This window comes from Schistocerca cancellata, chromosome 1 (assembly GCF_023864275.1).
Source record: "Schistocerca cancellata isolate TAMUIC-IGC-003103 chromosome 1, iqSchCanc2.1, whole genome shotgun sequence".
Taxonomy (NCBI): domain Eukaryota; kingdom Metazoa; phylum Arthropoda; class Insecta; order Orthoptera; family Acrididae; genus Schistocerca; species Schistocerca cancellata.
In genome coordinates, this window is record NC_064626.1 from 812,452,099 (window position 1) to 812,478,336 (window position 26,238).

The window sequence follows — 26,238 nt, forward strand, 5'->3', positions numbered from 1 at the left end:
TGTCGAAAAATACACCTAGAAGGTGGTGACGGCGTAGGAAAGCCTGTTGTATAGCCGCCTCCAGGAGGGCAAGGTTATCGAAGGTGGAACGAAACCTCCTGAACCCACACTGAAAGCGACTAAGGAGTTGCCGGGATTCTAACATCCAGACAAGGCGGCAGTTGACCATCCGCTCCAAGGTCTTCCCTATGCAACTAGTGAGGGCAATACTACGGTAGCTACTTGGGCTTGTGCGGTCTTTCCCAGGTTTTAAAAAAGGGATTAAAACTGCCTCACGCCACGCGTCAGGAAAGTGACCCGACGCCCAAATGGCATTAAAAAGTGCGAGGAGGATTTCTTTGTTGCGCAATGTGAGGTGCCATAGCATACTGTAATGGATCCTGTCGTGGCCAGGGGATGTGTCACGAGCTCCAGACAATGCAGAATCCAGCTCCCACATAGAAAATTTGCAGTTGTAAACTTCATGAGAGGTGGAATGGAAGTCCAGACTACATCTCTTAGCAACGGCTCTATGGCGCTGGAAACCTGGATCCTGACTGGTTGTTGCAGTAACTGTGGTGAAATACGCTGCCATAGTCTGGGCAATGTCTCGCGGATCCGTATGGAGAGTGCCATTATTCATTACAGCAGCTATGGGACACTTCCCTCCTCTGCCAGAAATTCTCCTGATGGTGTCCCACACAATGGAACTTTTGGTGGAACGATTAATGGTGTTCAGGAACTGTTGCCATGACCTCTTCTTGCTCTCACGAATAACGCGGCGACATCTTGCCCTCGCCACCCGAAAGGCTGCAAGATTCTCAGCAGTCGGCCGACACTTGAACCGACGCAGAGCTGCACGCCTCGTCCTGATTGCAGAGCGGCATTCGGCACTCCACCAAGGCACAGGTGGCCTCTTCCGGTGGCCTGTGGACTGTGGAATGGATGCTGCAGCGGCGTGGTGGACCATTTTGGTGATGTGATCCACCCACACCTCAACATCACACAGTGTTCGAATTGGGCCAATTGGCTATAAAGTGTCCAGTCAGCTCCACTGAGGACCCATCGTGGTGGTCTCCTTTCGGGGCCCACGCCATCTGGCAGGTGAATCCAGATTGGGAAATGATCACTGCCGTGCAAGTCAGCGACCACTTCCCAGTGAGCACTGGCGGCAAGAACTGGAGAGCAAAGCGAGAGATCAATGGCAGAGAACGACCCAGTCGTTGTGGAGAAATGAGTACTCTTTCCTCCATTAAGCAAGTAGGCACAGGATGACAGGAGAAGCCTCTCAATTGCTCTACCCCTGGGGCAGGTAATTGCAGAGCCCCAAAGCACATTGTGGGCATTAAAATCACCACAAATAATGAATGGCTGGGGGAGCTGGGTAAGAAGGTCAGTGAGGGCCGCTTCATCAAGAGCATCATTTGGGGGCAAGTAAAGTGAACATACAGTCAATGGATGACGCACGTGCATGGACACAGCGCCGGCCTGTAAAGTCGTCATAAGTGAGAGAGGCGAGGAGTGGTAGTCCGTCCTGACGAAAATACCTACGCCTCCTCTAGCTCTCTCTCCACGCAGGTCGTCCTTTTTGTGGAGTGTGTAGCCTCGTATCTCAGGGGAGTATGATGGATGGAAATACGTCTCCTGGAGACAGAGACACAGTGGTCTACCCTGAGAGAGTAGACGAAGTTCCTCCACATGCGTCCTGAACCCTTGCAAGTTCCACTGGAGTATGGAAGCCATCTATGTTGGGGGTAGCACCTTCATCCTGTCTCTCCGACGGGGCGGGGAGACCGCAGCAGGTGGAAGGGCAGGCGTGGGACGAGATGATTGCCCCACACATACATCGTACTCCATCAACTCTGGGGAAGAGTCAGATGAAGCCTCACCTAAAACAACATCCGCATGGTCAGATGGTTTACCACGGGATTTGACGCGCTGTTGCTGCTGTACAATAGCTTTCTGTGGTTTGGTGGATTTTGGGGGAGCCGATGTGGGTGTGGTAATTGGCGCACTGGGCTTGGGAACAGCCTCAGCTGTTGGAGGCGCCAGGGCCTGGCCCAAGTTCGCCACTGTACCTTTGTCTGCCGTTCGAGTAGGCGCTACTGGCTCTGAAACACTGGCTGCGTTGCAAGTGCACTGACAGCTGCAGGTGTTAGTGCCAACACTCACCACCTCAGTCTGCGTTGAGGCATCAACTTTTGGAGTAGGCTTCTGAACCAGGGATGCAAAAGATGTAGCAAATGTGGGAGGTTGCATCGACTTATAGATCTTCTTGGCCTCACCATAGGGGATACGTTTGGTTGTTTTTATTTCCTGGACCTTGCGTTCCTCTAAAAATATTCGGCAGTCCCTACTCCAAACAGGGTGGTTCCCAGAGCAATTAATACATTTAGCCGGAGACGAGCAACCAACTCCTTCATGAGCAGCCTGACCACAGTTTCCACAAGTCGCTTCGCCTTTACAGCCTAAGGCGGTATGACCAAAACGCTGGCATTTGAAACAGCGCATTGGGGTCGGGAAATAAGGCCTCACACTAAGGCGAAGGAAGCCAGCTTTAACATGTTCAGGAAGCTTTGTGCTACTGAAGGTCAGAATAAAGGAGTCGGATTTGACAAGAGTGCCATCAACCCTCTTCATTATGTGTTGGACATCAACGATACCTTCTGGAGCCCACTCACGTTGCAGTTCTTCCTTGGGAATGTCAACTAGATCCCGGCATGTCACAACACCTTTGCTGTAGTTCAAGGTGCTGTGCAGTTCAGTGTCTATGGCATACTCTCCAAGGCTTTTAGCAGATTGGAGGTTAGTTGCTTGCTGGGAAGTGGAAGTTTCCACTAGCAAGGTCCCATTACGTAAGCGCTTCACCGATTTTAAGGAGCCACAGATTCCCTCCAATCCCTTTTGTATATAGAAGGGCGAAACCTTCTCGAAACTACCCTCCTTCCGTTTCACAATGAGAAACACATTCGGATTACCAGAATGCATTCTGTTACCTAAGACTGGACTGTTCAAAGAAGCGCCGGAGTCAGGGGGACTGACTGCACGGGCCCTCTTAAGAGACTGGGTGTTAGAACCTTCCAGCGGCCCACCCTTTCCGCTGGGAGGAAGAAAAGAGGATTTCAAAGGATCCATCTCGGTCCCACGAGCAGCTAGGGAACTAGAAGTCCACCAGACAGAGCCCCGCGTGCCTAGGTAAGCCTTATACAACTGAGGTGCGGCAGGTTCCCCAGAGGTTGCCCGCTATCGACTGTTCCACCTCAACAGCCATGCATCTCATCAGCGCGCAGCACACCTTGAGATTGAGGGTTTTTTTATAGAGGTTTATTCCATCCTCGCGATCCGGGCGGTCGAGCCAAGATCCCCATTCCCTGAGACACACAACGTTCCACCGCCGCGCCGCACGGTGGTCGCTGAAGTATGCTCAGAGCTTACGGTGATGGGGGACTGGTGGCGCTTACCAGTCCCCAGCTCAGGAACCCCGGGGTCGCCAAGCCCGTACCCAGCAAATGAATGCTGAGCCCCTGGGGGGTTCAATATCCAGAGTGAAGCTCAATGTACTACAAAGTTGACAATTGTTTGATGAAACAGAATAGACGCCATGAGTTTACTGGCTGAGGGTGTGGCTTTGAACTTTTTTTTCGGAGGAAAGGTGATATGGAGCTACTCCATGGATTGCTGTCTTGTTTCCAGTTCTATATAATGAACCCATGTTTCATCACATGTAATGATTTTCAACAGAAAATTGTGAAGATAAGCTGAGTAATGTGAAGGCAACTCCACACAAATGGCCCTTCATTGCTCTTTATGGTGCTGTGTTAGGTACCAGTGGGTAAACATCTTTTAGTATCCCAATTGGTGGACGAGTGTGTCAGCACTACCGACACAGACATCTAGACATGCAGCAAGGTGTTTGATTGTAATCCATCAACCACCTCGAATGAGAGTGATTGCACATTCCAACATTTCAGGAGTCACAGCTCTGTGCAACTATCTGGCATGTGGGAGATCAGATTAATTTGGGGACCTTATTGTGATGATGACAGATGCCTCACACAATGACTCACTGTGTTTTTGTTCACTGTCAGGTCTCTGTAGACATTCTGTAAGTGTCTATGAATATCTATGATGCTCTGGTTTTCTGCAAAAAGAAACTCAATCACAGCTCTCTCCTTGGAATGCACCTCCATTACAGGCGCCATTTTGAAGGCTAAGTATAGCACTGCCACCTATTGGAACTTCATGAAGCTATAGGGGAATATTCCTTGATGTCCTACAACAAATTCTGCATTTTTTTTCCAGCCAAAATTGGCAGAGAAAAAAAAGTGTTGCATTACTTATTGAATGTTTATCATATCTATCAATGTCCTTTCCTTGAAACTACTCATTTGGTATTTTCCTAATGTGTTCACTAATGGCAGTTATCTTCAGTGCAACCATGTTTTATTCATTAATTACACTACTGGCTATTAAAATTACTACACCACGAAGATGACGTGCTACAGACGCGAAATTTAACCAACAGAAAGAAGATGCTGTGATATGCAAATGATTAGATTTACAGAGCATTCACACAAGGTTGGTGCTGGTGACGACACCTACAACATGCTGACATGAGGAAAGTTTCCAACCGATTTCTCATACACAAACAGCAGTTGACCAACATTGCCTGGTGAAACGTTGTTGTGATGCCTCGTGTAAGGAGGAGAAATGCATACCATCACGTTTCTGACTTTGATAAAGGTCGGATTGTAGCCTATCGTGATTGCGGTTTATTGTATCGCAACTTTGCTGCTCATGTTGGTCGAGATCCAATGACTGTTAGCAGAATATGGAATCGGTGGGTTCAGGAGGGTAATACGGAACGCCGTGCTGGATCCCAACGGCCTTGTATCACTAGCAGTCGAGATGACAGGCATCTTATTTGTATGGCTGTAATGGATCGTGCAGCCACGTCTCGATCCCTGAGTCAACAGATGGGGATGTTTGCAAGACAACAACCATCTGCACGAACAGTTCGAAGATGTTTGCAGCAGCATGTACTATCAGCTCGGAGACCATGGCTGCAGTTACCCGTGATGCTACATCACAGACAGGAGTGCCTGCAACGGTGTACTCAACAACGAACCTGGGTGCACAAATGGCAAAACGTCATTTTTTCGGATGAATCTAGGTTCTGTTTACAGCATCATGATGGTCGCATCCGTGTTTGGCGACATCGCAATGAACGCACATTGGAAGCGTGTATTCGTCATTGCCATACAGGCGTATCACCCAGCGTGATGGTATGGGGTGCCATTGGTTACACGTCTCGATCACCTCTTGTTCGCATTGATGGCACTTTGAACAGTGAACGTTACATTTCAGATGTGTTACGACCCGTGGCTCTACCCTTCATTCGATCCGTGCAAAACCCTACATTTCAGCAGGATAATGCACGATGACCGCATGTTGCAGGTCCTGTACGGGTCTTTCTGGATACAGAAAATGATTGACTGCTGCCCTGGCCAGCACATTCTCCAGATCTCTCACCAATTGAAAATGTCTGGTCAATGGTGGCCGAGCAACTGGCTCGTCACAATATGCCAGTCACTACTCTTGATGAACTGTGGTATGGTGTTGAAGCTGCATGGGCAGCTGTACCTGTACACGCAATCCTAGCTCTGTTCGACTCAATGCCCAGGCATGTCAAGGCCGTTATTATGGCCAGAGGTTGTTGTTATTGTTGTGGTTTTCACTCCTGAGACTGGTTTGATGCAGCTCTCCATGCTACCCCATCCTGTGCAAGCTTCTTCATCTCCCAGTACCTACTGCAGCCTACATCCTTCTGAATCTGCTTAGTGTACTAATCTCTTGGTCTCCCTCTATGATTTTTACCCTCCACGCTGCCCTCCAGTACCAAATTGGTGATCCCTTGATGCCTCAGAACATGTCCTACCAACCGATCCCTTCTTCTAGTCAAACTGTGCCACAAACTCCTCTTCTCCCCAATTCTATTCAATACCTCCTCATTAGTTATGTGATCTACCCATCTAATCTTCAGAATTCTTCTGTAGCACCACATTTCGAAAGATTCTATTCTCTTCTTGTCCAAACTATTTATCGTCCATGTTTCACTTCCATACATGGCTACACTCCATACAAATACTTTCAGAAACGACTTCCTGACACTTAAATCAATACTCGATGTTAACAAATTTCTCTTCTTCAGAAACGCTTCCATTGCCTTTGCCAGTCTCCATTTTATATACTCTTTACTTCGACCATCATCAGTTATTTTGCTCCCCAAATAGCAACACTCCTTTACTAATTTAAGTGTCTCATTTCCTAATCTAAATCCCTCAGCATCACCAGATTTAATTCGACTACATTCCATTATCCTCGCTTTGCTTTTGTTGATGTTCATCTTATATCCTCCTTTCAAGACACTGTCCATTCCGTTCAACTGCTCTTCCAAGTCCTTTGCTGTCTCTGACAGAATTACAATGTCATTGGCAAACCTCAAGGTTTTTATTTCTTCTCCATGGATTTTAATACCTACTCCGAACTTTTCTTTAGTTTCCTTTACTGCTTGCTCAATATACAGATTGAATAGCATCGGGGAGAGGCTACAACCTTGTCTCACTCCCTTCCCAACCACTGCTTCCCTTTCATGTCCCTCGACTCTTATAACTGCCATCTGGTTTCTGTACAAATTGTAAATAGCGTTTTGCTCCCTGTATTTTACCCCTGCCGCCTTCAGAATTTTAAAGAGAGTATTCCAGTCAACATTGTCTAAAGCTTTCTCTAAGTCTACAAATACTAGAAACGTAGGTTTGCCTTTCCTTAATCTTTCTTCTAAGATAAGTCGTAGGGTCAGTATTGCCTCACGTGTTCCAACATTTCTACGGAATCCAAACTGATCTTCCCCGAGGTTGGCTTCTGCTAGTTTTTCCATTCATCTGTAAAGAATTTGCGTTAGTATTTTGCAGCTGTGACTTATTAAACTGATTGTTCGGTAATTTTCATATCTGTCAACACCTGCTTTCTTTGGTATTGGAATTACTATATTCTTCTTGAAGTCTGAGGGAATTTCGCCTGTCTCATACATCTTGCTCACCAGATGGTAGAGTTTTGTTAGGCCTGGCTCTCCCTAGGCCGTCAGTAGCTCTAATGGAATGTTGTCTACTCCCGGGGCCTTGTTTTGACTTAGGTCTTTCAGTGCTCTGTCAAACTGTTCACGCAGTATCATATCTCCCATTTCATCTTCATCTACCTCCTCTGCCATTTCCATAATATTGTCCTCAAGAACTACACAGGTAGGCCCTCTATATGCTCCTTCCACCTTTCTGCTTTCCCTTCTTTGCTTAGAACTGGGTTTCCATCTGAGCTCTTGATATTCATGGAAGTGGTTCTCTTTTCTCCAAAGGTCTCTTTAATTTTCCTGTAGGCAGTATCTATCTTACCCCTAGTGAGATAAGCCTCTACATCCTTACATCTGTCCTCTAGCCATCCCTGCTTAGCCATTTTGCACTTCCTGTCGATCTCATTTTTGAGACGTTTGTATTCCTTTTTGCCTGCTTCACTTACCGCATTTTTGTATTTTCTCCTTTCATCAATCAAATTCAATATCTCACTGTTACCCAAGGATTTCTACTAGCCCTTGTCTTTTTACCTACTTGATCCTCTGCTGCCTTCACTATTTTGTTCCTCAAAGCTACCCATTCTTCTTCTACTGTATTTCTTTCCCCCATTCCTGTCAATTGTTCCCTTATGCTTTCCGTGAAACTCTGTACAACCTTTGGTTCTTTCAGTTTATCCAGGTCCCATCACCTTAAATTCCCAGCTTTATGCAGTTTCTTCAGTTTTAATCTACAGTTCATAACCAATAGATTGTGGTCAGAGTCCACATCTGCCCCTGGAAATGTCTTACAATTTAAAATCTGGTTCCTAAATCTCTGTCTTACCATTATATAATCTATCTGAAACCTTTTAGTGGTTGTTTTGGGTACTGATTTCTCAGGATCTATGCACCCAAATTGCGTGAAAATGTAATCACATGTCAGTTCTAGTATAATATATTTGTCCAATGAATACCCATTTATCATCTGCATTTCTTCTTGGTGTAGTAATTTTAATAGCAAGCAGTGTACATCCATTATGGACTATATTGTGAAAACTGAAACTGTTAATTAAAATTCCAATGTTTTATTTATGTCAGTGTCATGTTAGTGTGTTACATCCCATTCTTTATGTTGTTCTCCTTTTGTAATATGCATTTATTGTTTATTGCATATGCCTGAAAAACATTTATTCTATTTTTATGGTATGGAAAATTCTGGCAGAATGTAAATAATTTAGGAGTAAAGGCAAGAACTCACCAGAATGTAGAGGTGTTAAGGTGTAAATAGTTCAAAAAATGATTCATCTGAAAGCTAGTGAAGTTTTCAGTCTTGCTCATGTGCCTGTCAGTAACTCAACTCCTCTATAATGCAGTGAGTTGTTGCACTTACTCCTAAATTATTTCTGTTCTATTTTTCATTCATTCACTGTGGCCTGTAGATCCCATCAAGAAGAAGAACTGTTGGGGTATGTTACCAAAAGAGACACAACCCTCAGAAACTTTATCTCTACACTGTATTAAGTATAAATTATTACTATATTGCTTAATGCTGTTTGTTATTATGACAACTAAATTTAACTTAGTAATTGGAACGAAAGTCACTACTTAGAAAAAAAGCTGTTGCTTCCTCAGTAACGAAAAAGAATTCTGGATTACTTGATACTATGAAACCGAAAGACCTGCAAAAATAAAATTTCTATTTATTTTGCATGACAAGAAAGAGCTCTTACTAGTGAATAAAATGGATCTTCTGTCAGAATTTGTTTATGATGACCTTTTAATTTGGTAGTAGGGTGCCCTATGTTACAAGTACAAAGCTGTACAAAATGTAATTTATGGAACAAATGCAGATCACAATCACAGTCACAATTGTGAGATTTCTAGGTAGCACATTTACAAACTTCAGCCCAGCGTACCATAGTTTTTTGTATAATGCTATTCAGGTGTTTGTACAGTGTTTTGTTTTTAGTCTAGTCTATTGTTGGTACAGGTAACACTTTAAATTTGGTTTTATTGTTTGTGGAAGCAATATTACTTTTAAAATATATAAACTTAACAGTGGCGAGCACTCCGAATTCAGGAAACAAGTTACATATATGACTGGGTTTTGCACCACAATTATATCAGCTTTTTTTTGCAGTGTTAGTAATGTGTTTACATTTGCTTCTATTGTTGCACTTGATATTTCTACTGCATAGCTTAAATTTGATAAGAACAATGCCTGATATGCAATTTTTAGAACTTATATATCCTCACAGTGTTTGATAATCATGTTTATGAGAGATATGATTTTAGACAGGTTACATAGTGAGGAATCTACATGTAATTGTGATTCGCAAGAATGTTATCCAATTTTTTCTTTTTCAAAATCATTGCATATGCATAATATGTTTCCTGGTGTTAAATTCCATTATCACAGACTTTGTAACACATTTAGATGGCTTTCATTGAAATACCATTTCATTGGCAACACTGTTGTATAATGACTGTCATAAGCTTTGTGTTTATGCACAATGGGTGTATCACATTGCCTTTCTTTCAGGAATTCTAGCTGAACAGAATATATGTGAGGGCCTCTGTGTTGGAAGGTAGGATAGTGGTACTGGCAGTATGGAAATTATGAAGACGGGTCCTGAGTCTTGCATAGGAAGTTCTGTCAGTAAGGGCATTGCCCGCAAAAACTAAGGTTCTAGATCTGAGTTTTGATCATCGCATAGTTTTAATCTGACAAAAAGTTTAAAAGAAAGTGCATGTCCAGTGCAGTGTAAAAGATTCATTCTAGCACAGTTGTCACTAAGCAGAAGCATTGCAACATTATTTGTTGGAATAAGTGAAACTTGGAGTTACTTATTGGCAGGTATCTTTAGTGATATTGGTTGAAATGGATATATATGACAATTGCATTGGGACTGAGTAAGATGAGTTTGTTGGTAAGACACTGGACTCACATTTGGGAGGGCAGTGGTTCAAAACCCCCTCCCTGTGTAGGTTTTCCATGGTTTCTCTAAATCACACAAGTAATTGACAAGAATATGATTTCCCTGTCCAATCTGAGCTTGTTTTCCCTCTATAATGACCTTATTATTGACTTGATGTTAAACACTTATCTTCCTTTTCCTTCCTGTTGTTAAGTGATAAATACTTGTTGTTTAAGAAAGTGGGTCAGAGTTCTCACACATGGTCAGTGGAGGAAGTTGATCGAAACACTCCAGCAGCACTCAAGGTAATTTACTTCTGGTGAAATGAATTTATGCATGTTCAAACAAGTACTGCAGATTAGATACTTTCTGGAAGTGTAATATAAGTAGCTCCTGGATAAATAGTCAGTAAAACTCATGGTGTCCGCATAGAACACCACTGCATTGTGATTTGTTCGATTGTTGAAACAGAAGGAGTGTCTTGTGTATGGGAAAATATGAATATAGTTTCAAGAACATGAGTGTCCAGTGAGTACTGAATTGTTGACTTCAGGACTGAAATGCTCTAGAAAGCACAATTAAAAATATTGTCTTGAAAACCTGAGGCAAAACTTGAAGGGAAAGTGGATTCATTGTTTAAACAGCACAGGCAAAGCTGAAGTAAGAACAAGTATGGGCCATTGCTTCCTTGTTTATATAATGAGCACTGTTCCCAGAATGAGATTTTCACTCTGCAGCAGAATGTGCACTGGTATGAAACTTCCTGGCAGATTAAAACTGGGTGCCAGACCGAGACTAAGGCCCCGAGTTCGAGTGAGTACTGTTCGCTGAACAATACATCCTCAACATATCTGGTTACCTTTACTTCCTTCCCTATCAATAATCCTTTTTCTGTCTTCATCTCCACTATAACATGAATCTTCTTTATACATATTTCAGGTGAAGTGACAGTAAAGTGGATAGAAGCAATACAAAACAAATTACCTATGTGTGTGGGGGGAGCTGTTTTCGGAGCAATACGCCTTGCCCCAAAGTAAGTATAAATTAATTTTTAATGGTGGATTTTGTACAGTATTAAACTGACAATGTTATTCTCAAGATAACTATAAAATAACCTTCAAAATTCAAAAAGTCATCGGATGATAAATACCACGTTCCCAGCCACTAAATTCCCAGTGCATTTGCATGACTCAGTTATACAATCTCTGATATATGCTATTTGGGAAAGTTTCTTGGTAAAGGAGATTGTGTGATGATAGCTGTAAGCACAGGCAGTGATTCTGCCTATTGTTGGGGTCTTCAGTTGGGTGGCTGGTTTGATGCTGCTTCCACACTCGTCTTTCCTGTGTAAGCATATTCTTGTCTGTGTAACACATGAACCTGCTTATAGTAGTCAGTTGTTTCCCTCATCCATTTCATCCCCACAGTTCCCTTCATTACCAAACTGATTATTCCTCAGTATGTGTCATGTCTGCCAGTCCCTTTGTTTAGTGAAGTCGTACTACAAATTTATTTTCTCCGCAGTTTGATTCAGTACCAACTCAATAGTAATGTGATCTACCTGTTTAAACTTCACCATCATTCTGTAGTATTACATTTCAAAAACATATTTTGGACTGCTTATTAACCATTTTTCACTTCCTGGCAAATATCTTCAGAAAAGACATCATAACTCTGGAATTTATATTTGATGTTAACAAATTTCCGTTTCTCAGAAATGCATTTACTGTTATTGCTAGGCTTTTTTTTATATCCTCTCTTCTTTGGTCATCATCAATTATTTTGAAGCCCAAATAACAAAACTCATCTACTACATTTAGTGTCTCATTTCCTAGTAAAATTCCCTCAGCATATCTGATTTAATTTGAGTACATTCCATTGCCCTTGTTTTACTTTGCAGATATTCATCTTCTGTTCTGTTTTCAAGACTATCCATTCTATTCATCTACATCTACATTTATACTCCGCAAGCCACCCAATGGTGTGTGGCGGAGGGCATTTTACGTGCCACTGTCATTACCTCTCTTTCCTGTTCCAGTCGCGTATTTTCGCAGGAAGAACGACAGCCGGAAAGCCTCCATGCACGCTCGAATATCTCTAATTTTACATTCGTGATCTCCTCTGGAGGTATAAGTAGGGAGAAGCAATATATTCAATACCTCATCCAGAAAGGCACCCTCTCGAAACCTGGACAGCAAGCTACATCGCAATGCAGAGCGCCTCTCTTGCAGAGTCTGCCACTTGAGTTTGCTAAACATCTCCGTAACACTATCACGCTTACCAAATAACCCTGTGACGAAATGCACCGCTCTTCTTTGGATCTTCTCTATCTCCTCTGTCAACCTGACCTGGTACGGATCCCACACTGATGAGCAACACTCAAGTATAGGTCGAACGAGTGTTTTGTAAGCCACCTCCTTTGTTGATGGACTACATTTTCTAAGGACTCTCCCAATGAATCTCAACCTGGCACCTGCCTTACCAACAGTTAATTTTATATGATCATTCCACTGCATATCGTTTTTACACATACTTCCAGATATTTTACAGCAGTAACTGCTACCAGTGTTTGTTCCGCTACCATATAATCATACAATAAAGGATCCTTCTTTCTATATATTCACAATACATTACATTTGTCTATGTTAAGGGTCAGTTGCCACTTCCTGCACCAAGTGCCTATCCGCTGCAGATCTTCCTGCATTTTGCTGCCATTTTCTAATACTGCAACTTCTCTGTATACTACAGCATCATCCACGAAAAGCTGCATGGAACATCCGACACTATCTACTAGGTCACTTATATATATTGTGAAAAGCAATGGTCCCATAACACTCCCCTGTGGCACGCCATAGGTTACTTTAATGTCATTAGACATCTCTCCATTGAGAACAACATGCTGTATTCTGTTTGCTAAAAACTCTTCAATCCAGCCACGCAGCTGGTCTGATATTCCGTAGGCTGTTAGTTTGTTTACCAGGCGACAGTGCGAAACTGTATCGAAAGCCTTTCAGAAGTCAAGGAAAATGGCATCTACCTGGGAGCCTGTATCTAATATTTTCTGGGTCTCATGAACAAATAAAGCGAGTTGGGTCTCACATGATCACTGTTTCCGGAATCCATGTTCATTCCTACACAGTAGATTCTGGGTTTCCAGAAATGACATGATATGCGAGCAAAAAACATGTTCTAAAATTCTACAACAGATCGACGTCAGAGATATAGGTCTATAGTTTTGCGCATCTGCTCGACGACCCTTCTTGAAGACTGGGACTACCTGTGCTCTTTTCCAATCATTTGGAACCTTCCGTTCCTCTAGAGACTTGCGGTACACGGCTGTTAGAAGGGGGAGGGGGGTGGGGGGGGCCAAGTTCTTTGGCGTACTCTGTGTGGAATCGAATTGGTATCCCATCAGGTCCAGTGGACTTTCCTCTGTTGAGTGATTTCAGTTGCTTTTCTATTCCTTGGACACTTATTTCGATGTCAGACATTTTTTCGTTTGTGCGAGGATTTAGAGAAGGAACTGCAGTGCAGTCTTCCTCTGTGAAACAGCTTTGGAAAAAGGTGTTTAGTATTTCAGCTTTATGCGTGTCATCCTCTGTTCCAATGCCATCATAATCCCAGAGTGTCTGGATATGCTGTTTCGATTCACTTACTGATTTAACGTAAGATCAGAACTTCCTAGGATTTTCTGTCAAGTTGGTACATATAATATTACTTTCGAATTCACTGAACGCTTCACGCATAGACCTCCTTGTGCTAACTTTGACATCGTTTAGGTTATGTTTGTCTGAGAGGTTTTGGCTGCATTTAAGCTTGCAGTGAAGCTCTCTTTGCTTTCGCAGTAGTTTCCTAACTTTGTTGTTGAACCACAGTGGGTTTTTCCTGTCACTCACAGTTTTACTCGGCACGTACCTGTCTAAAACGCATTTTACGATTGCCTTGAACTTTTTCCATAAACACTCAACATTGTCAGTGTCAGAACAGAAATTTTCGTTTTGATCTGTTAAGTAGTCTGAAATCTGCCTCCTATTACTCTTGCTAAACAGATAAACCTTCCTCCCTTTTTTTATATTCCTATTTACTTCCACATTCAGTGATGCTGCAACGGCCTTATGATCACTGGTTCCCTGTTCTGCACTTACAGAGTCGAAAAGTTTGGGTCTGTTTGTTATCAGTAGGTCCAAGACGTTATCTCCACGAGTCGGTTCTCTGTTTAATTGCTCGAGGTAATTTTCGGATAGTGCACTCAGTATAATGTCACTTGATGCTCTGTCCCTACCACCGATCCTAAACATCTGAGTGTCCCAGTCTGTATCTGGTAAATTGAATCTCCACCTAAGACTATAACATGCTGAGGAAATTTATGTGAAATGTATTCCAGATTTTCTCTCAGTTGTTCTGCCACAAATGCTGCTGAGTCGGGAGGTTGGTAAAAGGAGCCAATTATTAACCTAGCTCGGTTGTTGAGTATAACCTCCACCCATAATAATTCACAGGAACTATCCACCTCTATTTCACTACAGGATAAACTACTACTAACAGCAACAAACACACCACCACCGGTTGTATGCTCTATCCTTTCTAAACACCTTTGTAAAAATTTCGGCAGAATTTATCTCTGGCTTCAGCCAGCTTTCCATACCTATAACGATTTCAGCTTCGGTGCTTTCTATCAGTGCTTGAAGTTCCGGTACTTTACCAATGCAGCTGTAGTGGACTCCTGACCTATCCAGCAGAACCAGAAACTCCACCACCCTATTGCGCAAGTCAAGGAATCTGCAGCCCACATGGTCACAGAACCGTCTCAGCCTCTGATTCAGACCCTCCACTCAGCTCTGTACCAAAGGTCCACAGTCAGTCCTGTCGACAATGCTGCAGATGGTGAGCTCTGCTTTCATCAGGCTAATGAGACTGGCAGTCTTCACCAAATCAGATAGCGCCGGAAGTCAGAGAGGATTTCCTCATATCCATAGTGACACACATCAATGGTGCCGACATGAGTGACCACCAGCAGATGGGTGCACTCTGTACTCTTCATGGCATCCGGAAGGATCCTTTCCACATCTGGAATGACTCCCACCCCCCGGTATGCACCCACAGTGCACATTGGTTTCCTTCCCATCCCTTGCAGCCATATCCTAAGGGGCCCCATTACGCGCCTGACATTGGAGCTCCCAACTACCAGTAAGCCCACCCTCTGCGACCACCCGGAACTTGCAGAGTGAGGGGCAACCTCTGGAACAGGACAAGCAGCCATGTCTGGCCGAAGATCAGTATCAGCTGGAGACAGAGCCTGAAACCGGTTCGTCAGACAAACTGGAGAGGCCTTCCGTTCAGCCCTCCAGAATGTCTTTCACCCCCTGCCATACCTCGAGATGACCTCCCACTCTACCATGGGTGAGGGGTCAGCCTCAATGTGGGCAGTATCCCGGGCAGCCACAGTCGTAGTCCGATCAGGGGATGCGTGGGACGAGGTGGCTGTCCCTGACAAACCCCCGTCTGGACCCCCACAGTGATGCCCATTGGCAACAGCCTCAAGCTATGTGACCAAAGCCAATACTGCCTGAAGCTGGGAACGAAGGGATGCCAACTCAGCCTGCATCCGAACACAGCAGTCGCAGTCCCAACTGATCTTAAAGTCCTTTGCTATATCTGATGGAATTACAATATCATTACTAAATCTCAAGGTTTTCATTTCTTCTCCAAAAACTTTAATTCCCTTTCCAAACTTCTACTCAGGTTTCTTCACTGCTTGCTCAGTGCACAGTTTGAATAACATGGGGGGGGGGGGGGGGGAGGGGGAGATAGGCTACAGTCCTTCTAACTCTCTACTAAACTCCCCCTGAGGTACTTTAACTCATAATTGCAGTTGGTTTCTGTACAATTTAAAGATAATTTTAGGTCTTTCTATTTTCCCTGTTACATTCACTATTTCAAATAGTGTATCTGAGCCAACATTGTCAAAAGTTTTCTGTAAATCAACAAATGCTACAAACATAGGTTTGCCTTTTTTCAATTTACCTTATAAGGCAAGTCATAGGGTCAGCGCTGTCTCTTGTATTCCTGCATTTCTCTGGAACCCAAACTGATCTTCCTCAAGGGCAGCTTTTCTAACAGTTCCAGTCTTCTATACGTACTCTGAGTTACTATTTTGCATCAGTGACTTACTGAACTAATGGTTCAGAAGTATTCACACCTGTCAGCACCTGTTTTCTTTGAAGTAAGAATTATTACATTCTTCATGAAGTCTGAGGATATTTCACCTGGCTCATGTGTATCTTGCATATTAGATGGAATAATTTTGTCATGGTATGTTTTCTAAGGACTAAATAATTCTGAGGTAACATTGACTACTCCAGATGCCTTGTTTCAACTTACGTCTTTCACTGCTTTTTATATCATCATATCCCCCATCTCATCTTCTTTCTCTTCCCTTTTCATACTAATGTCTTCAAGTTTTGAGTATAATCTCAATTACTGTGGCTGCCCCAGGTATTGCCCGTGACTGAGTGCGAGGTTGTTCAAAGGTGTGGCCGACAGTGAAAGAATTTCGAAGGGACCAAGGGAAGAGCCTCCCCAGTTTGTCTGACGAACAATTTCAGATTCTATCTGTGGCTGACAAAGTACCTGAGCCAGATGAAGTTGCTCGCTCTGTTCCAAAGGAATCTTCTCAGCCTGCAAGGTCTGGGCATTCACAGAGGCTGAGATTACAGGAAGTTGGGAACTCCAATGTTAGATGTATAATGGGGCCCCTTAAGGCTAAGGCTGTGAAGTAGGGGAAGAAATCCAATGATCACTCTGTGTGCATATCGGAAGGAGTTATTCTAGATGTTGAACGGGTGCTTCCAGATGCCATGAAGAACACAGGGTGCAGCCAACTGCAGATAGTGGCTCATATCGGTACTAACTACGTGTGTCGCTTTGAATTGGAAGATATTCTCTCTGGTTTTGCACAGCTAGCTGAAGTAGTAAAGGCTGCCAATCATCTGTAGCATCGTCGACAGAACTGACTGTTTGAGGTTTTCAAATCTCGTCCGATGCAGTCCCCGACAATCGGTCTTTCCTTCTCATCCCGTACATTAATTCTCCCATGACCCGCGGTTCTCGGCGACTTTCCTAATATCTATCCCTTTTCCTAGACCTCTGCAGTCCTTTTCCTTCACCCTTCTTCCTTCCCCTTCAATCCTTCTGTCTGAAGAAGGAGCCACTGGCTCCACAAAGCTTGCCAATCACAACAGTCTTTTATGTGTGTGTTCTGCCGCCGCTTGGTTACTACATTTTTTTATCTATTGAGTTAAATAATTTTATCAATAATTGACTGTTTTGTTGTTACACTTATAAATTAAGCTATAGTGGACTGGGGCCCTTAAAATTGAGATATTATTTTCAGTATTCTGAAACTATGGTAGTGAAACTTAATTATTCAGGATCGTAACTTACTGCTCCAGAAACATTATATGCTGATAAATGATGCAATGTATTTCATTTATGTGCCAATTCACTGCTCATGCAAAGTACATTTATCTTGAGAAATGATTAATGTGGGAACTATGTAGCCTACTGAGATTTCATCATAACTTCCTTACATTTTAAACAGCTGGCTGACATTGAAGAATTTCTAGAAGTTTGTTACTTCATGTCTGCTTCGTAAAGTAATGTGCTTGGGGGGAAAATTATGACACACCACAATTTTTAATCTCTTAAGACATTGCTGCACACTATCAACATCAATGTTTTACCTTGTGCACCATCAAGAGAAAAGCTGTTCCAATAAATTTTCTCATAGAATTATAAATTTGTGTGTGTCTGATTTGCATGCACAATTGTTATATATGCTCATCAAACAACATAAAGAGCTATTTTTTATTTTCAGGCAAAGGAAGAAGTATGTGCAATATTACTTACCTTGGGCAATTAAAACAGGTTTGACAAGTGAATTTTTGCTGAACATATATTTTGAGAAACGTTGGGAACAGCAAGTCTCTGATCTTCTTAATGAGGTACATATAACACCATTAAAAATACCAAAGACGTGAACACTAATGGAAACATAAAAGTTCTGTTGATAATTAAAGAATATCAGTTAATTGCTGTAAGGTTGCTCTCTGGTATTCAAGAAGACACATGTCAAGAGTGTAGACAAGGTTGTTTGTAGTGCTCAATGCAGAAAATATTTATTGTGATGAAATCCAATGAGCTACACAGTTGTAGAAATATTTATACAAAGTTTATCCACTTTCAACAGGTCTTTCAAATTATTCATATGAAATAAATAATAAAAAATCACAGTGGCAGTGCACATTTTTGTATCCACAAGAAAATATATTGTTTTTACAGCACAACATTGATTTTATTTCGTTCTTCCACATTTTCTCTGTGCTATGTTAATATATTACTTTTAATGGTTTTAAATGTAAATTAGAGAAAACAGCCTAACTGCAACAGTTGCCACAAAATATGCATTGTCCTTAAAAAGAGGAAAAAATTACTGTGATGTGAGTGATTTGTTCAAATTTGTTGTTGATAAAGAGTCATTTGTGCAAATTCTACTTAACAAAACTGTATACATGCCAAAAATTAAGGTATGAAATACAACACACACTGGTCTTCAAATGGAAATAAGTCCAAATTTATATAAAATAATACTTGTCTTCATTGCATCCTCATATCCAGTGTCAAAAGAGTCCACATTTTAATTCTATTTTCTTTGTCGTTTCACAAGAGGATTTCTCCACTGTCTTGTCGCATCAGGCGATGGTGTTACTGGCTTGAATGTGAATTCTGTTATAAAGAATAGTACTGTTTAAAATCACAATTAACTCACCAGAATACAGTATCTTTCTACGTTTAATTATTAATTATTGAAACAATCAAATCCAAAGCCAGCTGACAGACATACATATAGAAAATAAAAAAATGAATCTCTTGCTTTATTTTATTTTTTATCTTTTAAATTGGTTCCTAAATGCTACTTTCTTTAAAGTTCCAGCAGCTACAAAATTGATATATGTTTCCTCAATTTTATGTACCGTCACTACTCTAGTTGTTCTGTTAACAAATACAAATTACAAATTGATCTTAATTCCTCAAATTCTGTTTCAATTTGAAGTAAAATAATTCAATAATATAGCAGACATTCTGCACAGTACATACAATTGCAACAGGAGAAGGGACAATAACTGGTAACTTTAAATATCTTTTGTGTTAGTGCAGGATCCTCTACATATGTGCCTCTAATATTCATTTGAGGTATACTGGGGAGAACAATATATTTTCAAGATTGTATCAACTGTTTTGAAGATTGGAGCATGTTTAAACTGTTTCATTTTATGTGACATAACATTACGTCAACTAATGCAGTAGCAAAAACTGTTGAGACAGCCAAATTGAAGAGCACTTGCGTTAGATATGTAAGTAACGTCCCCAAATTTCTCTGGTTTATTCAAGGATAAATAGCAAACACCATTAAAATGAAAGAGGTGGTTTATTTTTTTACTAAAAATGGTGAAATGAAGGAACAAAACCAAAACCTAAGTGTATAATATTTCCAAATATCTTTTCCAAGTATGTGACAGCATCATCACCGTTATAAAGATATCTTGCCACACACTGTTGGACTGTGTAACGGAACATATTAAAGGCTTTACTTTACCGAAGTATGCGATACCCTCCAAATTCAACCAGTTTAACGAGTATTTATGAGTATTGAAAAGTTATTGTGTATGTTAACAATGATTGCATAACATGTCTCCATAAACAGTCAACCCATTAAATTATACTGAATAACTGACCCACACAAAAGTTTATATCACTTGATCATTGATACAGCAAATGTCATCATGTAAAAACATTAAGTTCATCTTAAATAATTAATATGAAGTACGAAAAATAGTGGCCAACTTAGGTATTTTGGATCTCCTTAAATAAAAATCACCCAGTGAAACCTATTTGTTCACTAGGAGCGTTTTCACTCAGTATTCATGTAATCAATCCTATTTTAGACGAAAACCAATGTAATTCTTAATAATTCATGTTATTTACTTATTTATGCAAATTAGAGAAGTCAATTGACAAACTTCTAAAAAACGGCCTTTTTGTAACAAAGAATTATTCTGTCACGTCAACAAATCTGTCTTGTCATTTTAATAACATGTTAAATTATGTCACTTGATGCAGATTAATAACTTTTCTGCACAAATTATGATAACAGATGTACATGTGACTTATAAACTATATCTCTTTTTAGTAGTTCTTTGACAATGTTATAAATACAAGCAGCAAGAAGGGTCGGGAGGCAGTCGGAATGTCACTTTGGTAAAGTGTGTTTGTGTGTTATTGTTTGAGGTGGATAAACAATGCAAAGAACATGTAAAGGAAGTACTACTTTGTGTTGTGTCATGGTCTTTGGTGGACAGTGGAATTAAGATAGCCACCAGAGTAATAAATATTTGAAGTTTACATATTTGTTGGTTTCGCTGATTCTTTATCATCAAAAGCACATAAAAAACACGGGACCTCATGTTTTTAACCCTAGACAACCAGATTTAGAGCCAGCATCAGCATCGAGACACGGCAGCGATCCAGCAAGTAGCAGCGATTACCACAACACAATGCATTTTAATGGCGCCAACCTAACATCAAGTGCTAACAAGCTCCGTAAATGGGAGTGAAATAGTGCGATTATAGCAATTAGCAATATCTACGACTAGGCGACCATTACAAAAGTGGGGGCTCAGCCGGGATCTTTAAGTGCATCGATGATAATAGTGCAGCGATAAATTTCGTAAGTGCTTAGCATTCCAAAAAAGTTTACTTGTACAGTGTGGCAACAGTGAAAATATGTCAAAGTAAAAAAAAAAATTAAATAAATAAATAAAATAAAGTGTGTTAGTGCGACTACGAAAAACTATCATCACACCGCTCGGAAGATTAACGTCTGGATTATGTCAATGGAATTCATCAATCAAGACTTCAGCTTCGATAAAACCGAATAGAAGTGAAGAAAGCCAACAGGAACACCGATCACGACATCCTAGCATAGCTACATAAAACAAGGTATTTTGTTGTTGTCATTTAAAATAATTAATAGTTAACATGTCTCTACCTGAGAGTGATGAGATCGTAGGAAATGTAAAAATTGAACCAGGGGATGGTGAACAATTAAACTTAACAGAGAGGCTAGCAGAGTTTGCAACTCAAATAAGCTCGCAACTTAAACAATCAAGTGAACAAGTAAGTTTGAAACTTAAAGAAAACACAGATAGACTGGATAAGTTAAGTTTGAATTTTGATCTATTAAGTACTCATCTCAATGAGAAGTGTGAGGAAATTAAAACTACCCTCAGTAAGGACACTAGAGAACAGTTGATACACTTCAGAAAAGAATTTCAAGTTGAAGTTGAAAGTTTAAATGAAAACATACAAGCTAACACAGACAGCATTGCTGTCATCTACAACAGAGTAGATACTGAAGTTGAAAGATTAGATCAGAGAATAGACAAAACATCAGAAAACCTTAAACAAGAATACAACCTGTATACCACTAATGTAGATACAAAAGTAGAACATATACACACTAAATATACACAATTGGAGGACGCATTGATGTCCAAAGAAACGATTTACAATCAAAATACAATGTATGGGCACATCCAAGTGAAATGCTTTCCTGGTGAAAATCTGCACCCTATTGACTTTATTCATCAATGTAAGGATATGTTTGTTGTAGGAATGTCAGATAACATAAAAATTAAGTTAGTAAAATGGTTTCTAGAAGGGGAGGCCCTATCCTGGGCAAATGAGAATAATGATTCTTGGAATACTTTTGAAGAGTTTGAAGCTAAGTTTATTTGCAAATTTTGGTCACAATCCATACAAGCCAGATTAAAGTCAGAATTTCTAAATGGACCAGTGTATAGAGGGAAAGTAGGGGGAATGCAAAAATTTTGCAGAGATCAATTGAAAAAACTTGCTCACTTGAATAACTCTTTTGATATTATGACACAAATTGATGTTTTAAAAAGAAGGTTACCAGAGAGACTGCAGTGGGAATTGGTCCATGGACCAGACGATTCAATGGAAGAGTTCCTGAAATTTGTAGATAGATTAGATAGGGCCTTGGAAAGAGAAAATAACCAAAGTTTTGGCTCTGGCAACAACCAGTATGGGGGGTGGAACAGGAATGTAAATAGATATTATTATGGGAGGAGAGACTTTGAAAATTCTGGAAATAATGCTCCAAATAGGGGAGATAGGAGATATGAAAATGATTTCAGAAACAATACACAGGAGGGAGGATGGAGGAGAGATAACAGGACTGATAGAAATAGGTATTGGGGAAGAGAACAAGATAGAAGGGGGTTTGTTGAAACTAGTGAACAAAACGACAACTACAAATGGACAGACCGAGAGAACCAGCCGGGAAACGGTGGACAGTCCCACTAGATGTCCGTAGTTTTGGGGCTAGACAATATTATGACAGGACGACACATAACTGAAACTGGAAAAGGAGAAGATACAATGTAAAGAGTAAGTACCATGAAAATACTGATGTTGTTAGAATGAATAAACTAGAATTTAATAAAAGGTTTTGGGATACTATGAGTAAAAGTGATACAGTTAATAAAAACAGTGTTCAAGCACAGGTAGTTAGTGAAAGTGCAGAAGTTGAAGGTATTGCAGAGTTCCATAGTTGGGCTGAAAAAGATACTGGTGTTAATAACAAGTCAGACATACCACAAATAGAATCTATTTTGGGGGGTTTATTTGATAAGAAGGGGGATGACGAAGTGTTTAATGGAGCCAAAGACTCAATTGCTGAGATTCAGATACAAAGGGGGGAAACTGAAGATGGGGTTGTTGTGGAGGAGGAGTAAGAAGTAATAGAGGGACATTTAAATAATGATCCTAAATCAAGTGATGTTATTGATGAGAGTGTGGAGGAAGAAATAAAAGTATTTGTAGAATTGAAAAGTGATTATGTGGGAAAGGTAAGTGATGTGACAAACATGGGTAATAATGAGGTTAATTTAAGTGAAATGCAGACTAGGGAATGTGTATCTGAGGACAAGCTATTGCCTATTGGGAACTATAAAACACTAATCTATGAGAATGGTAATAATAATAATATTAAAGAAAATATAAAGGGATGGAATGTAAATGTGTGTTTTCAAGAAAAAGGGGAAAATTTTTTAGAAGTTTTGTGGAACAACTATCGAAATTGTATAAACAAAGATGCCTTTTGGAAAGAATTAGCAAAGGTAAGTGCAACCTTGTATCCTACATGGTGGACAAGAATCCGTAGTGGACTTTATAAAAAAATGGGGTGAAAACAGTAGTTTGTTAAGTGACAACACAGTGTTAAAAGGAACAGATGAAAACAAAGGATTATGTTTAAATGTCAATGCTTTGCAAACAGAGAGGGATGTGTCTAAGTGTAGGAAAGAGACATTAGACTTAGGAACTAAAGAAATTGAAAATGATCTATTGTTTGAAAATACTGAAATAGACAAAGATGTTGAGCTAGGTTGTCCATATGTTAAAGTAAACATTGACATTTGTCCATTTGAAATAAAAGAAAGCCCACATCCTAATGTGTATAGACTTATCTTTCCCAGATCAAGAAGGTTATTTGGATTAAGAAACATCACTGAATTGAAACCATATAAACATGATTAAGCACATTTCCCTGTTTGAATACAGTTACTTACCCATTTTCCATAAAGCATGTTATCAGCAAAGATTTTTACTGAGTGGGTCAAATAGCAACTACCACTCATCCTACAGACCCTGGAAAAGTTCCAGATCTCTGAGAGAATGTTTTTATATTTTTATTGTCACTATTGAATATTAAATTTTGAGACATCTTCTTTACTTGCAACGGGCAAGAAGGTGACAAACATTTATTACTTTCCTTTTGTATTGTTGAATATGGGACATACTTGCACCAAATAAAAGACAATGTAAAAATTGTTGTGCAAGACCCATCATTTTGTTATTATTGTGTTCTTAGGCATAAGATTTGTGTACAATTTTCTACAGCTAATCAGATGTTCACCAAGTTTGATGTTTGTGTTATGTTGTGACCAATTTAAGTGTCCAATTTTAGTATTAATATGTTCTTGTACTGTCTTGACTATGTGTCTCAATGGGAGACAAGTTTTTTAAATATTTCCTTTTTTTCAAATGCATATTATATTCATACATGTGACTTCTCTAGTGTTTGTGTTTATCTATCATGTCCATACTTATAATTCTGTTCTTTGTTTTCATTTCTTTTATGTGGCTCAAAAAGAGCAGACAGTTGCAATATTTTCCTATGGACATATGACCTGTCCATATATGTAATATATTTATGTTCCTTCTATTATCTTGATTAATCTGTGACTCAATGAGAACTGACTTTGAAATAATTTACATATATTTTTTATATATCTTAAAATCGCATGTGATATATTTGTGTCTGTTTTTGATCATTTTCCATGTGGCTCACTGGGAGCAAAGATTAACATTTTTTTTTACTTTCATATATTACTAAATATTTTTATTATGCTGTCATACTGAGAGCCATAACACAAAGTGCATTTGAAACAACACAACTAAAATATTTGCAGGAAAAAGTCATTTTGAAATGGTGTAACGGTCATTGTATACATACACATTATGCATAGTAAAACAAAAAAAATTATTAAAGTAGTACTTTCCCAAATTTTAACCATTTGACACATTTGTCCTAGTCGGCTAATATCATTAACGTTCTGTAAATGATATTACCCGAGGGGGGTATTGTAACGGAACATATTAAAGGCTTTACTTTACCGAAGTATGCGATACCCTCCAAATTCAACCAGTTTAACGAGTATTTATGAGTATAGAAAAGTTATTGTGTATGTTAACAATGATTGCATAACATGTCTCCATAAACAGTCAACCCATTAAATTATACTGAATAACTGACCCACACAAAAGTTTATATCACTTGATCACTGATACAGCAAATGTCATCATGTAAAAACACTAAGTTCATCTTAAATAATTAATATGAAGTACGAAAAATAGTGGCCAACTTAGGTATTTTGGATCTCCTTAAATAAAAATCACCCACTGAAACCTATTTGTTCACTAGGAGCTTTTTCACTCAGTATTCATGTAATCAATCCTATTTTAGACGAAAACCAATGTAATTCTTAATAATTCATGTTATTTACATATTTATGCAAATTAGAGAAGTCAATTGACAAACTTCTAAAAAACGGCCTTTTTGTAACAAAGAATTATTCTGTCACGTCAACAAATCTGTCTTGTCATTTTAATAACATGTTAAATTATGTCACTCGATGCAAATTAATAACTTTTCTGCACAAATTATGATAACAGATGTACATGTGACTTATAAACTATATCTCTTTTTAGTAGTTCTTTGACAATGTTACAAATACAAGCAGCAAGAAGGGTCGGGAGGCAGTCGGAATGTCACTTTGGTAAAGTGTGTTATTGTTTGAGGTGGATAAACAATGCAAAGAACATGTAAAGGAAGTACTACTTTGTGTTGTGTCATGGTCTTTGGTGGACAGTGGAATTAAGATGGCCACCAGAGTAATAAATATTTGAAGTTTACATATTTGCTGGTTTCGCTCATTCTTTATCATCAAAAGCACATAAAAAACACGGGACCTCATGTTTTTAACCCTAGACAACCAGATTTAGAGCCAGCATCAGCATCGAGACATGGCAGCGATCCAGCAAGTAGCAGCGATTACCACAACACAATGCATTTTAATGGTGCCAACCTAACATCAAGTGCTAACAAGCTCGGTAAATGGGAGTGAAATAGTGCGATTATAGCAATTAGCAATATCTATGACTAGGTGACCATTACAACTGGCATTCACTAGTATGTATCTGCTGCTGGGCTAGTGCCATATTCATATTTTATATAGCATTATTTTATTATTCTTGTACAAGGGAAACTCCCCATTGCACCCCTTCAGATTTAGTGGTAAGATGGCCCAGTGAATATCCTGTCAAAAACTGAAAACAGGTCAAACATGAAAATAGGAAGAAGGTGTCTTGATCAAGCGTGACTTCCTTTTAACTGTATGGTACATGTTACATTGCATTTAGGAACTTTCAGGTAATTGAACATGTATCAATACTTACAGATTTCTGTAGTTGTATATATAAGTTTGAATGTAGCTGTATTGCGTTGATGTACTGGTGGATATTGTGTGGTATGAC

The 26,238-nt window shown here is 40.0% G+C and overlaps 2 protein-coding genes across 5 annotated transcripts in view; one reads left to right on the forward strand and one right to left on the reverse strand.

Moving 5' to 3' along the window:
• Positions 1 to 18,344, forward strand: part of LOC126188128 (ubiquinone biosynthesis protein COQ4 homolog, mitochondrial) — a 104,045-nt gene extending 85,701 nt beyond the window's left edge. For both annotated transcript variants that reach the window (XM_049929610.1, XM_049929619.1), the window contains 2 exons: positions 10,939 to 11,032; positions 17,876 to 18,344. In XM_049929610.1, the coding sequence (XP_049785567.1) occupies positions 10,939 to 11,032; positions 17,876 to 18,038 (257 nt within the window). In that variant the 3' untranslated portion in view covers positions 18,039 to 18,344. The remainder of the gene's footprint in view (positions 1 to 10,938; positions 11,033 to 17,875) is intronic.
• Positions 17,968 to 26,238, reverse strand: part of LOC126188137 (E3 ubiquitin-protein ligase CCNB1IP1-like) — a 230,645-nt gene continuing 222,374 nt past the window's right edge. For 2 of the 3 annotated variants that reach the window (XM_049929631.1, XM_049929645.1), the window contains one exon: positions 17,968 to 18,783. In XM_049929631.1, coding sequence (XP_049785588.1) covers positions 18,701 to 18,783 — 83 coding nt within the window. In that variant the 3' untranslated portion in view covers positions 17,968 to 18,700. The remainder of the gene's footprint in view (positions 18,784 to 26,238) is intronic. The other variant, XR_007537824.1, reaches the window with a different exon arrangement.